At 46.5% G+C, this 13,939-nt stretch overlaps 1 protein-coding gene and 2 long non-coding RNA genes across 3 annotated transcripts; 2 read left to right on the top strand and 1 right to left on the bottom strand.

The window, feature by feature from the left end:
* Positions 1-1,532: 1,532 nt before the first annotated feature.
* On the bottom strand, positions 1,533-3,001 carry LOC123731456 (uncharacterized). The gene is made up of 2 exons (XR_006762587.1): positions 2,660-3,001; positions 1,533-2,513 (listed from the first exon to the last, which is right to left on the bottom strand). It is a non-coding gene; the product is annotated as an uncharacterized lncRNA (long non-coding RNA).
* Positions 2,991-3,846, top strand: LOC123731455 (glutamate dehydrogenase, mitochondrial-like). Its single transcript, XM_045710271.1, has 3 exons — positions 2,991-3,217; positions 3,323-3,385; positions 3,632-3,846. Exons 1-3 carry the CDS (start codon positions 3,014-3,016, stop codon positions 3,749-3,751), a joined length of 387 nt encoding a protein of 128 aa, XP_045566227.1. The 5' UTR covers positions 2,991-3,013; the 3' UTR covers positions 3,752-3,846.
* Positions 3,847-11,467: 7,621 nt separating this feature from the next.
* Positions 11,468-12,355, top strand: LOC123731457 (uncharacterized). The gene is made up of 3 exons (XR_006762588.1): positions 11,468-11,685; positions 11,894-12,027; positions 12,190-12,355. It is a non-coding gene; the product is annotated as an uncharacterized lncRNA (long non-coding RNA).
* Positions 12,356-13,939: the final 1,584 nt, after the last annotated feature.

The raw sequence follows: 13,939 nt of genomic DNA, 5'->3' as shown, positions 1-13,939 counted from the left end.
GCAGACCAAGCTAACATTACTGCTGCATAATTGGGAGACGACGACCTCCAAGCACCTGTTCTGCATACTAGCTAGGGTCCTTCAGCAGGGCATGTCAACCATAGAACTTTGGCTGTGGAGGCATGGTCAATCTGTATAGGGCCTGTGATCCTTTGAATGCTTTGGGGGCTATGAAACAATGGAGCCCCATTCAATGAAGGGAAGCCAAGTGGGCGAAGGGGTGATTTGCACGCGGAGCTTGGCAAAATGGGGCATGATTTGTTGACATAATTGTAATCCAAACCCAACTTTAATTTACTCTGACACACTGAGGTTCTAAACTCAGTTTTAGACGAGACTGACTTTATGACCAAAATGTTCCCATTTACATTTTAACCGCCAATTGGTAGTTAAAGTCTTGTCCCATCGCTGTAACTCCCATACGGACTCGGGAGAGGCAAAGGTCAAGAGCCATGTGTCCTCTGAAACACGACCCTGCCAAGCCACACCAATGTGTCAGAGGAAACACCATACAACCCCAGTCAGTGTGCATGTGCCCGCCACAAAGAGTCGCTAGAGTGCGATGAGAGAAGAACATTTAGGCCGGCCAAATCCTCACCTAACCCAGACGACGCTGGGCCAATTGTGCGCTGCCTCATGGGTCTCCCGGTCATGGCCGGCTGTGACAGCCCAGGATCGAACCCAGGTTTGTAGTGACACCTATAGCACTGCGATGCAGTGCCTTACACCACTGCGCCACTCAGGAGGCCCCTTTGTAGTCAAAATGTTTCTGACTCATATCGATGCCACATAAGCTGTTTTCAATGAGTTACTTGCTTTTTAGGGACTGTCACTCTTTAATCAAATGGTTTCCCGGCTTGTAGGTAAGCATTTCACTCTAAAGTCTGTTTTTTTGGCACGTGACAACCACAATTTGATTTGATCTGATCCAGAGTGCCAGTGCCCCTTCTACACTCACTGTTTGGAAAAACAGTCGATGCGTTTTTGAGAAGTAGTGTGACCTACACAGATAATTCCTTAATAAGGCAGCAAAATGTGCAGACTGTGCAAGGTGTGTGTAGACTTTCACTAGCGACTGGAAAAAGAGTAATCCAGGGACTCACCTCTCAGGCAGGGGGACACTCATTTTTCTCTGTTCTCCATTTTACTGTAGTGTTTTTGTGGACTGGAGTCTGCAGAAACACTACAGTGAATACTGTAGTATTTACTGCAGTATACTATAGTATAAATACTGTGTAAAAAAGAGTAGTGTGTGTATATATACACTATATTAATTACTGTAGTGTTTTTGTGGACTGTGGTATACCGTAGTTTTTACTGTTGTCGTTTTGGGGACATTACTGTAGTATTTACGAAAGTGTTTTTGTTGCATTATCTTTGACATAGAAGTGGGAAGCCTTCTCCTTGAGGAAACATACTGCAGAAATACTAAAAGAGCAAATGTTCCATAACCTGTAGTTAGGTAGGTAGGTAGGTCTGAGTTCTGAACATCGGGGCAGGGTACTGTATATATAGTACGTCCTGACTCCTGACACTTTTTAAATCAAACTTTATTAGAATTGCGTTTCAACAATCTTGATACATTTTAGAGCACACATTTTGAAACAAAATATAACACATATTGCTGGGGAAATTCACAGGGACCACCACCTTTTGCTTTAAGCGCCTTTATCATTGGGAAAGTGCTAAACTATAACCAAAGCGAGATCATGATGATTGTGAGCACTTACGAATGCATTTTTCATACAAGCTCAATTAAAAACACAAACATTAAAAGGTAGAAGATACAACATTAAAATAATAAGGTGAGAGGAACAGCAAGCTATAGCATAATTGTTCATCAAATTATACATCCTGTAAAATAATGTTTCTGTTCTGATCTGCCCTGGAATGTTCAGTGCTACCCCTTACCTCCTCCCACCTCTTCCTTTATTTCCCCCTTTATGTCTTCCTCTTTTATGTCCTCGCTCTCTCTTCTCCTCTGCTCTCCTCTTTCCTCCTCCTTCTCCCCAATGTCTAGCGCTGCCATTTTCTCCTCGACAGGCTCACTCTCCTCGACACGTTCTGTCTTCTTGACACTCTTTCTCACTCTCTCGCGCAGGGCTGGGAAATCATTTGGGAATATCTTTAACGTCTCACTATTATCCTGCACCATGATTGTCCCAGTAGTATAATACACATTTATAGTGCCTGCCTTCGTTTTCAGTTGTTTGAAATATTCCTTAGATCTTCTTTCCCACTGTTTTCCCTCAGGATAGTGTTTCAGTATTTCCTCTTCCCATGTAGGACAATTTGCTGTGTAGAAAATGAGGTTGCACGGAGCCTTTTTTTTTTCATCACGATATAAAGTCTCTGGATTTTTCTGCAGAAATCTTTTTTAAATTCTTTCTTTTCTTTTTCATCTGTCATCCCCTCAGGGTAGGGGATGAGGGGGGCAAATTGTTCAGTTGTTCTACCTCTGCCATTTCTAGGTGCGGCAACTAGATTTCCTTTGACTGTTTGTTTACTACCACCTGTAATAAAGATGAATGTTAATTTATTTGTGATCTAGGTCACTCATTAAGAACATATTCTCTTTAAAAAATAGCCCCAGTTAAATATTAGGAGCAGGGCCCTATCTTTCCTTGAATAATATTGGAAGTCTTTAATCTGTACTCACTCTGGAGCTATGTGTCCGCTTTCTGATCTCGTCTGTCTGTAGAAGATCTGTGTTCGTTCAGTTCTGAAGCCTTTTCCTCTTCCTTTAACAATCTTGGTGTAGCAGGAGATACAGTACTGTGGTCCTCTCTTGGAAATTGTCTCCGTGTTTTCAGAGTTGTAAGGACAACTGAAAAGATGACCGCGAAAGAAGTGTAACTGGTGATATTTCCGCTGGTCATCCCCATATATACAGTAGGTTAATTTAAGGTGACGTGCCAGATAGAAAGATACGCCTTTCTGACGTTCAGGTTTTGAATAAAAGAAAACGATACTAATCTGAAATGTGTGAGTGAACACAGATTAAACTTCAGGGATGAATGTTGATCGACTGGATATACTTGAAAATACGATGGTTGCCAATGATCAGGTTACATTGCTACATTGCCATCTAACTATTTCTCTCTCTATCCCTCGCTCTCTCTCAGTGTCCGTTCAGGAGAGTTTGGAGAGGAAGTTTGGAAAGCAGGGAGGACCGATCCCTGTTGTCCCAACCGCTGACTTCCAGGCCAGAGTCGCTGTGAGTACCCACACACACACACACACACACAACTTATGTGGTGTGGAAATCATGAAGTGTGTTGGCAGTTTGATAACACATATTTCCTTCCTCTCTCCACTCCAGGGTGCTTCTGAGAAGGACATTGTTCACTCTGGGCTGGCCTACACCATGGAGAGATCTGCCAGGGTAAGAGTGTGAGCGTGCGTACATGTATGCGTGTGTGTGTGTCTGCGTGTGTTTGTGAGGTTAGTGCCGATGAGTCAGATCCTAGAATTTAATCATATGTTCTCTATGAGACAGACTGTGACAATGCCCCAACCCTGGCCTGGGGCACCTCTCAATCACACCACCATGTGTATGTTAGTGTGTGTGACTGGTTTTGCCAGTGTGACTGGTATCTAACTAGTGTTTGTGTGTTTTGTTCCCCTGCAGCAAATCATGCGTACGGCCAGTAAGTACAACCTGGGTCTGGACCTGCGGACGGCTGCGTACGTCAACGCCATCGAGAAGGTGTTCAAGGTCTACAACGAGGCCGGCATCACCGTCACATAATCACCCTATCGAAGTCAGACCCCTCCCATACTGCCCTGCTATTGGTTCCACCGCTTCTGGTCCATGAGACGGCTTGAAACTGGCTAACTAATGCGGCAAGGCGCTAACCAGTGAAGGCTCCTCTGAGGAGGAAGGTGAGGACCATCCTACTCAGTGAATTTCAGAAAATTACATTTAAAAAGTTATCCTTTTTAGATAAAACTATACTAAATATATTCACGTCACCAAATACCTGATTATAACAGAAGTCTCAATAACACCTTCTAGGGTAGCACCACGGTATAGCCGGAGGGCAGCTATTTTCCTTCCTCCTCTGCTTACATTGAATTCAATACAAAACCTATGTGGCTCGTGCACCGAGGTTCCAGTCGTCCACCGCAGGAACCTCGGTCTGACTCTGATGCCAAGGCGCCAGAACCGGCTGGTACCCCAGTTAGTGGAGGAATGGCGAAGCGAGTTCTGTGCCATCTCAGCCCAGGGCACGAACTCCGCCCACTCCCCCAGCCGGTCCTGGCAATAGGATTGCAGAAACCTGCCCACATCCTGGTTCACTCTCTCCACCTGCCCATTACTCTCGGGGTGAAACCCTGAAGTAAGGCTGATCGAGACCCCCAGACATTCCATGAATGCCTTCCAGAACCTAGACGTGAACTGGGGACCCCAATCAGACACTATATCCTCAGGCACCCCGTAGTGCCGGAAGACATGTGTAAACAAGGCCTCCGCATTCTGTAGGGCCGTAGGGAGACCGGCAGAGGGAGGAGACGACAGGACTTAGAGAAACAATCCACAACGAAGAGGATCGCGGTGTTACCCTGTGAGAGTGGAAGATCAGTCAGAAAATCTACCGACAGGTGTGACCAAGGCCGCTGTGGAACGGGTAAGGGGTGTAGCTTACCTCTGGGCAGGTGCCTAGGAGCCTTACACTTGGCGCACACCGAGCAGGAGGAAACATAAACCCTCAAGTCCTTAGCCAAGGTAGGCCACCAGTACCTCCCGCTCAAACAGCGCACTGTCCGACCGATCCCAGGATGACCAGAGGAGGGTGACGTGTGGGCCCAATAGATCAACCGGTCACGAACAGCAGACGAGACGTACAGACGCCCAGCGGGACACAGGACGGGAGCGGTCTCTGCAAGTAATGCCTGTTCAATGTCCGTGTCCTGCTCCCACACTACCAGCGCCACCAGGCAGGAGGCGGGGAGTATGGGAGTGGGATCCATGTGCCGCTCCTCTGTGTCATACAGCCGGGACAATGCGTCTGCCTTCACGTTCTGGGAGCCTCGTCTGTAGGAAAGGGTAAACACAAAACGGGTGAAAAACATGGCCCACCTTGCCTGGCGGGGGTTCAGTCTCCTCGACGCTCGGATGTACTGCAGATTGCAGTGGTCAGTCCAGATGAGAAAAGGGTGTCTAGCCCCCTCAAGCCAATGTCTCCACGCCTTCAAGGCCTAGAAGACAGCCAACAGCTCCTGATCTCCCATGTCATAGTTTCGCTCAGCCGGGCTGAGCTTCCTCGAGAAGAAGGCAAAGGGGCGGATGGGCCAGAGCCGAGGTAAACAGAGCCCTCAGGTGACTAAAAGCCCTGTCTGCCTCCGCTGACCACTGCAAGCATACCGGGCCCCCCTTCAGCAGTGAGGTAATGGGAGCCGCTACCTGACCAAAACCCCGGATAAACCTCCGGTAGTAGTTGGCAAATCCTAAGAACCGCTGCACCTCCTTTACCGTGGTGGGAGTTGGCCAATAACGCACGGCTGAAATGCGGTCACTCTCCATCTCCACCCTGAGGTGGAAATGCGATACCCTAGGAAGGAGACGGATTGAAAGAACAGGCATTTCTCAGCCTTGACGTACAGGTCATGCTCCAACAGGCGACCAAGCACCCTGCGCACCAGGGACACATGCTCGGCGCGTGTAGCGGAGTATATCAAAATGTCATCAATATACACCACTACACCCTGCCCGTGCAGGTCCCTGAAAATCTTGTCAACAAAGGCTTGGAAGACTGATGGCGCATTCATCAACCCGGACGGCATGATGAGGTACTCATAGTGCCCTGAGGTGGTACTGAAAGCCGTCTTCCACTCGTCTCCCTCCCGGATACGCACGAGGTTGTAAGCGCTCCTGAGATCTAGTTTGGTGAAGAAGCGCGCCCTGTGCATTGACTCAATCGCTGTGGCTATGAGCGGTAGCGGGTAACTATACCTCACATTGATCTGATTCAGACCCCGATAGTCAATACACGGGCGCAGACCTCCCTCCTTATTCTTCACATAAAAGAAACTCGAGGATGCGGGTGAAGTGGAGGACCGAATATACCCCTGACGCAGGGATTCAGAGACATATGTTTCCATAGCCTCTGTCTCCGCCTGTGAGAGGGGATACACGTGACTCCTGGGAAGTGCAGCGTCTACCAGGAGATTTATCGCACAATCGCCCTGTCGATGGGGTGGTAATTGAGTCGCCTCCTTTTTGGAGAAGGCGAGAGCCAAATCGACATATTCAGGGGGATTGCACACGGTGGAGATCTGGTCTGGACTCACCACCGTAGTAGCACCGTAAGAGCCCTCTGTGGCCAAGAAACAGTGGGGTTGTGACAAGCTAACCAGGGTAGACCCAGCACCACGGGAAACACAGGAGAGTCAATAAGGAAGAGACTAATTCTCTCCTTGTGACCCCCCCTGCGTCACCATGCCCAAAGGAGCGGTGACCTCCCTAATCAACCCTGACCCTTAATAATGGTTGACTATCTAAGGCGTGAACGGGGAAGGGTACAGCCACGGGAACAATGAGGATCCCTAAACTATGGGCTAACGCTCTATCAATAAAATTCCCAGCCGCGCCTCAATCAACGAGCGCCTTATGTTGGGAATGCGGGGAAAACTCAGGGAAAGTGACATACACAAACATATGTGCAACAGAGGACTCTGGGTGAGAATGGTGCTGGCTCACCTGGGGTGCTGCCAGAGTGCCCTGCCTGTTGCCTTGATCCCCAAAGGAACCAACCCGACACCAACCGGCAGTATGACCTCTGCGGCCACAGATGATGCATGAGCTGGAACCCCCTCCGGTCTCCCTGCGCACCGCCCCTCCCAGCTCCATGGGTATCCCAGAGGGGGTGCGGGAGGATGGAACCACCAGACCCCGATCTGAACGTCCACGGGTAGCCAGCAGGTTGTCCAGCCAGATGGACAGGTCCACCAGCTGGTCGAACGTGAGAGTGTAGTCTCTGCAGGCCAACTCCCGACGGACGTCCTTGCACAGACTGCAGCGGTAATGGTCGATCAGGGCCCTGTCGTTCCATCCCACGACGGCAGCCAGGGTCCTAAACTCCAGGGCGAACTCCTGGGCGCTCCTCGTCTCCTGCCTCAGATGGAAGAGGCGTTCACCCGCCGCTCTACCCTGGTCCGACTGGTCCAACGCCGCATCTCCCTCTCTCCACACGGCGTTGGCCCACTCCAGGGCTTTGTCGGTGAGGCACGAGACGAGGGCGGACACCCTCTCATGGCCCAACGAGCCAGGTGGACGGTGGCCAGGTATAGGTCCAGTAGTAAAAGGAACCTCTGGCAGTTCTCAGCCTTTCCATCATATTCCTGGGGCAAGGAGAGACGAATCCCACTGGGACCAGGAGGAAGAGGGGCGCTCATGGGAGACCCCGGTTGTGCTGGTGGAGGCGCTGGAAGAACTCCCTGTCTCTCCCAGCGGTCCATTGTCTGGACAACGTGGTCCATGGCGGTGCCTAGATGGTGGAGCATTGCTGCGTGCTCCCGGACGCGCTCCTCCACCCCTATTCCAAGGGTTACCTGCTCCTGCTGACTCCATAGTTTCGGTCAGTAATTCTGTAGTGAGGTGTGTACTGGCGGCAGAGAAGTCAGGCGCAGGAGAGCGAAAACTGATTTACAACCGTGTCGTTTAATATCCATAAACCACTGTCAACAGAACAATACAATAAATGGGTAAAACAAAACCCGGTAAATACCAGCATACCATGCATTAGCATTACAAGAAACACTTACCGTCAAGGACATGGGGGGGAACAGAGGGTTAAATACACAACATGTAATTGATGGAATTGAAATCAGGTGTGATGGAAGACAAGACAAAACCAATGGAAAATGAAAAGTGGATCAGCGATGGCTAGAAGGTTGGTGACTTCGACCGCCGAATGTCGCCCGAACAAGGAGAGGGACCAACTTCGGCGGAAGTCGTGACAAGATAACGCTAACGACAATGTAGTGAATTTTTTGTTGAAGAAGCCCTTTCATTGCCCACATCAGATTCTGTATATTCAAACTGTGCAACACAACTAGAAGGTTGGATAAACAGGGATACTGCATTTTTGTGCATGTAAGAGTTGGCTTTTAGGGGGCATGTTGCTTCAATGATTGCCACCAGCCTGTACCATTGACACCAGGCAGGATGGGGCCATGGACTGCTTACGCCAAGTCCTGACTCTCGGCATGATGCCTGTGGCTGGTTCATTTCTTAAATGAGGAGAGACAAACTCATCACACAAGTCAGAGTTATACTAAAACTAAATCTTTAATAGTGAGAGCTTTGCAATAGCAATGGCTTGTCGACGAATCACCATTTCTAATGATCCGTTGAGGGCGGCGAGACAAAAGTACAAAGGTCTTTTATACCCAAGATACACCCCTTTTAACCTACATGACGAACAACAGATATATAGAATGGGTCACAAGGTTAAGATTTGTATGAAAGATACCTATAATACATAGCAGACATTAGAGGTCGACCGATTAATCAGAATGGCCGATTAATTAGGGCCGATTTCAAGTTTTCATGACAATCGGTAATCGGTATTTTTGGCCACCGATTTGCCGATTTAAAAAAGAATAATAATTTTACACCTTTATTTAACTAGGCAAGTCAGATTAAGGACACATTCTTATTTTCAATGACGGCCTAGGAACGGGGGTTAACTGCCTTGTTCAGGGGCAGAACAACAGATTTTTACCTTGTCACCTCGGGGATTCGTTTTTGCAACCTTCCGCCAACGCTCTAATCACCTGACTTACATTGCACTCCACGAGGAGCCTGCGTGGCAGGCTGACTACCTGTTACGTGAGGGCAGCAAGAAGCCAAGGTAAGTTGCTAGCTAGCATTAAACTTATCTTATAAAAAACCATCAATCTTAACATAATCACTAGTTAACTACACATGGTTGATAATATTACTAGTTTATCTAACATGTCCTGCATTGCATATAATCGATGCGGTGCCTGTTAATTTCTCATCGAATCACAGCCTACTTCGACAAACAGGTGATGATTTAACAAGCGCATTTGCGAATAAAGCACTGTCGTTGCACCAATGTACCTAACCATAAACATCAATGCCTTTCTTTAAAATCAATACACAAGTACAGTATATATTTTTAAGCCTACATATTTAGTTAATATTGCCTGCTAACAGGAATTTCTTATAACTAGGGGAGTTGTGTCACTTCCCTTGCGTTCCGTGCAAGCAGTCAGGGTATATATTGCAGTTTGGGCCGCCTGGCTCATTGCAAACTGTGAAGTCCATTTATTCCTAACAAAGGCCATAATTAATTTGCCAGAATTGTACATAATTATGACATAACATTGAAGGTTGTGCAATGTAACAGGAATATTTAGACTTAGGGATGCCACACGTTAGATAAAATATGGAACGGTTCCGTATTTCACTGAAATAAATAACGTTTAGTTTTCAAAATGATAGTTTCCGGATTCGACCATATTAATGACCAAAGGCTCGTATTTCTGTGTGTTATTATATTATAATTAAGTCTATGATTTGATATTTGATAGAGCAGTCTGACTGAGCGATGGTAGGCAGCAGCAGGCTCGTAAGCATTCATTCAAACAGCCCCTTCGTGCGTTTGCCAGCAGCTCTTAGCAATTCTTCAAGCATTGTGCTGTTTATGACTTCAAGCCTATCAACCCCAGAGATTAGGCTGGTGTAACCGATGTGAAATGGCTAGCTAGTTAGCCGGGTACGCGCTAATAGCGTTTCAAACGTCACCCGCTCTGAGACTTGGGAGTGGTTGTTCCCCTTGCTCTACATGGGTAACACTGTTTCGAGGGTGGCTGTTGTCGATGTGGTCCTGATTCTAGCCCAGGTTGGAGCGAGGAGAGGGACGGAAGCTATACTGTTACACTGGCAATACTAAAGTGCCTATAAGAACATCCAATAGTCAAAGGTATATGAAATACAAATCGTATAGAGAGAAATAGTCCTATAATTCCTATAATAACTACAACCTAAAACTTCTTACCTGGGAATATTGAAGACTCATGTTAAAAGGAACCACCAGCTTTCATATGTTCTTATGTTCTGAGCAAGGAACTTAAACATTAGCGTTTTTACATGGCACACTGCACTTTTACTTTATTCTCCAACACTTTGTTTTTGCATTATTTAAACCAAATTGAACATGTTTCATTATTTATTTGAGGCTAAATTGATAGAATTTATGTATTATATTAAGTTAAAATAAGTGTTAATTCAGTATTGTTGTAATTGTCATTATTACAAATAAATAAATAAAAGGAAAAAAAATACCCATTAATCGTCCGATTAATGGGTATCAGCTTTTTTTGGTCCTACAATAATCGGCATGTTCGTTGAAAAATCATAATCGGTCGACCGCTAGCAGACATTCTCTGCTGTGTCAACAGTTTTCATTGTATAGACCAGTGTCTGGCCCTCCGACTCCAAACTGAAACCATCTCTCTGGTACCATATAGAACAGAAACATTAACTCATGCTCTGGAATGCTCTTTAGGTTTTATCACCCAAAAGACATCGTAAATCTCCTGTCAGTGTTATCTCCCAGAGGCCCATCCTCAGTAGAACACACACAATAGCTATAAGAATACTCTATTCTGTCAAATAAAATAACCATTTGATGTAATAAAAGTATTACAACATAATCTTGCAATTTTCCTCTGACATGCCTCAGGAACCCGGGATTCGTCGGACCAGACAATGTTTTTCCACTCCTCAATTGTCCAGTGTTGGTGATCACGTGCCCACTGGAGCCGCTTCTTGTTTTTAGCTGATAAGAGTGGAACCTGGTGTTGTCATCTGCTGCAATAGCCCATCCATGATGAGTTGTGCATTCCCAGATGCTGTTCTGCACACCACTGTTGTACTTCGCCGTTATATGCCGGTTTGTGGCCCGCCTATTAGCTTGCACAATTCTTGCCATTCTCCTTTGACCTCTGTCATCTACAAGCTGTTTTCGCCCACAGGATTGCCGCTGACTGGATGTTTTTGTTTGTCGCACCATTCTCGGGTAAACCCTAGGCACTGTCGTGCGTGAAAACCCAAAGAGGCCAGATGTTGTTGAGATACGGCGCGCCTGGCACCGACGATCATACCACGCGCAGTCGCTTAGGTCATTAATTTTCCCCATTCTAACGTTCAATCAAACAGTAACTGAATGCCTCGATGCCTGTCTGCCTACTTTATATAGCAAGCCACGGTCACGTGACTCACTGTCTGTAGGAGCGAACCATTATTGTGTATAATGATATAAACAATATGGCTGTATTTAAAATGTGTAAATAGTGTTATTAACTTAATATAATGTATATAATATTGTTTTATGTGTACTGTAGCTCTGTTTACTGTATTTAGTAATAATATGCTATTATAATGTTGTATTAGGGGTTGTGTTGACTGTGACTCTTCCCTCTGAGGCCAGAACAGACAGTAAAATGTGTCCAGTTCTCACTAGGTTGTGTTTATAGAGGAATATGTCAAATTCTAACTAGCAGAGCTGGCTCTGGCCCTCGACCACCTGCACCATCCTGGCATAGTTTACAGAGACCTCAAACCAGAGATGTATTTTGCAGGACGAAGCAAGGGGACAAGATGAGAGGGAAAGTTCCGCTAACAAGGGCAACTACTAGGAGCTTTCAGAGGTAATTTTACATTATTATGCTTTACTTGCTGAGCATATGGACGTTTCTGCTGTCTTCTCTGGGATGTCGAAATAAATTCTGAATGATTTGATAGCTTCCATCACATCATCCACTAAAAGTGAGATTAAAAGACAAGTTGACCCAGTACATTTTTTTCACGTGGCAAACGGATGAAACCACAGACATCAGCTGGAATTTGTATTTACAGCTAAATGCCCTCCTGTTCCCTGATTAAGAGTGGATGACTACTCCACTACCAGTGTCAACTCTTTACTGAACTGAAGCCATGTCTCATGTGCCCTCTCATCCACTGGCTCACTGAATATTTCCTCTCCAAGCACTGTGAGTAGCCCTGTCAATTTTCTCTGCATGTGGAGTCAATCACATACACAAACACAATCACATTATTACACATCAATGAGATTGTAATCCTTGCTTGGACTAACCCATTCTTAGCTCTTTTGTCTAACTGTGTTTTAAGTTATAGTTTTTTGGTCTTCCCAGTCAAATCTTGTCCTCATTGGAAGAGTTGAGCTCTTCTGCAACACCATCCATCCATGATAAGCTTGTCCTGCACTGGAAGAGTTGAGCTCTTCTGCAACACCATCCATCCATGATAAGCTTGTCCTGCACTGTATCCTCTGAACATCTCAACCCAGGTCCTGCAACCGAAGTCAAGCCTCTGAACACCTTAACTCATGCTTCATACCCTCATTCAAATCACTGCTGTGATCTCTTCTCAAAATGGCGTAAGTAGCCCTCTCATTCCCATGACTAATTATATTTGACTATAAATGTCTTTATTAAATGTTTAAGGTAAAAATGTGTCTTTGATGATTTCTGAAATATTCTTTGACGTCTCTGTGCGGTCTGCACCTATACCGTGGGTCTCTCGTCCTCCTAAATATTTCAAGTCTCCAGCCTCCACTGCTGCTAACTTAGGGTAGGCGTAACACTCTAGCGGCCTGCCTCAGCTAGCACACTGCTTGCTTGACTCTCTGGCACAGTGCACATAACATTTGGTAGTTTTTGTGCTTACTTACCCAAGAGCCCTCCAAGTTAAAACTCTCTCCCATTAAGGTTAGGGTAAGGGCTAGGGTTAGGGGATAGTTAGTTGAAATGTTACAGATAGTCTGTAGAACATCTACAGATGGACTATCCAAATAAAGTGTTACCCATCTATGTAACCAGCATGTTTCCTTCTTACTTTTAGCTACACCGGTTGATGGTTTACACCATTCCGTTGGTCGCTCTCTCGTGGAAAGCCCTGTTCGGTGACACAGAATAGCAGATGCTGTACTATCGCCACTTTCTAGGGGCGCGGTCCAAGAGAATCAAGCATGCTTTGCAAGAAACACTATGCTCATATGCCTCGGACAGTTAACTGTCACACTCTCTGCTCCCCTAGCAGTGCAGTGTTCATGACTCGTGTGCTCTGGCACATTACCAACTTCTGAGAGCCTGCTTTCTGCATCTATCCAGACTGAATCAAGAGACAAACTGTTAGAACCAACAACCCTATGAGTGTTTTTGATGATAAATGCACCACTAGGGATGGAAGCGCTGGCTCACCCTGTCAAGGGTGATGCCCTACGCTTTTTCTCTCCCCTATGCCTGGTACCCCTCACTCTAAGCAGAGTGATGTAACAGGCTTATCCCTCATCTTCGAGCCCCTCGATGACCAGGGGTGCCCTGTTAGCAGAGATCCCTTTTCTGCTTTACATCCAGTCCTGGTAGCCACCGTTATGCAGGGGTCTTCTGACCCTAGCGTACGCAGAGATTTGCCATCCTCACCCAGTAGCCATGGCCCTCTGGGAATGGCCCTTGGGAGGATGAATCTGAATGCGACACTCAAGATCATTGACGATCTGCCTGAATGACTATCACCCCGTAGAAGTCACATCTGTAATCATGAAGTGTTTTAAAAGGCTGGTCATGGCACAAATTGACACCATGGACCCACCGTAATTCGCATACCGCCCCAACAGATTCACAGATGACGCAAACTCAACTGCGCTTCACACTGCTACAACAGGAGTTCCCTGACCCTGGTGTCCTGTATACAACAGGAGTTCCCTGATCCTGGTGTCCTGTATACAACAGGAGTTCCCTGACCCTGGTGTCCTGTATAGAACAGGAGTTCCCTGACCCTGGTGTCCTGTATAGAACAGGAGTTCCCTGACCCTGGTGTCCTGTATACAACAGGAGTTCCCTGACCCTGGTGTCCTGTATACAACAGGAGTTCCCTGATCCT

Source organism: Salmo salar, chromosome ssa28 (assembly GCF_905237065.1).
Source record: "Salmo salar chromosome ssa28, Ssal_v3.1, whole genome shotgun sequence".
NCBI lineage: Eukaryota > Metazoa > Chordata > Actinopteri > Salmoniformes > Salmonidae > Salmo > Salmo salar.
The sequence above is the reverse complement of the archived record's forward strand: the minus strand, read 5'-3'. Positions and strand labels throughout refer to the sequence as shown.

Bases quoted from the DNA above. Each gene is read 5' to 3' on its own strand.
- LOC123731455 (XM_045710271.1), top strand. From the start codon at position 3,014: ATGAATGTTGATCGACTGGATATACTTGAAAATACGATGGTTGCCAAT. The intron at 3,218-3,322 runs GTGAGTACCCAC...TCTCCACTCCAG, and splicing joins ACTTCCAGGCCAGAGTCGCT to GGTGCTTCTGAGAAGGACAT. The intron at 3,386-3,631 runs GTAAGAGTGTGA...GTTCCCCTGCAG, and splicing joins CCATGGAGAGATCTGCCAGG to CAAATCATGCGTACGGCCAG.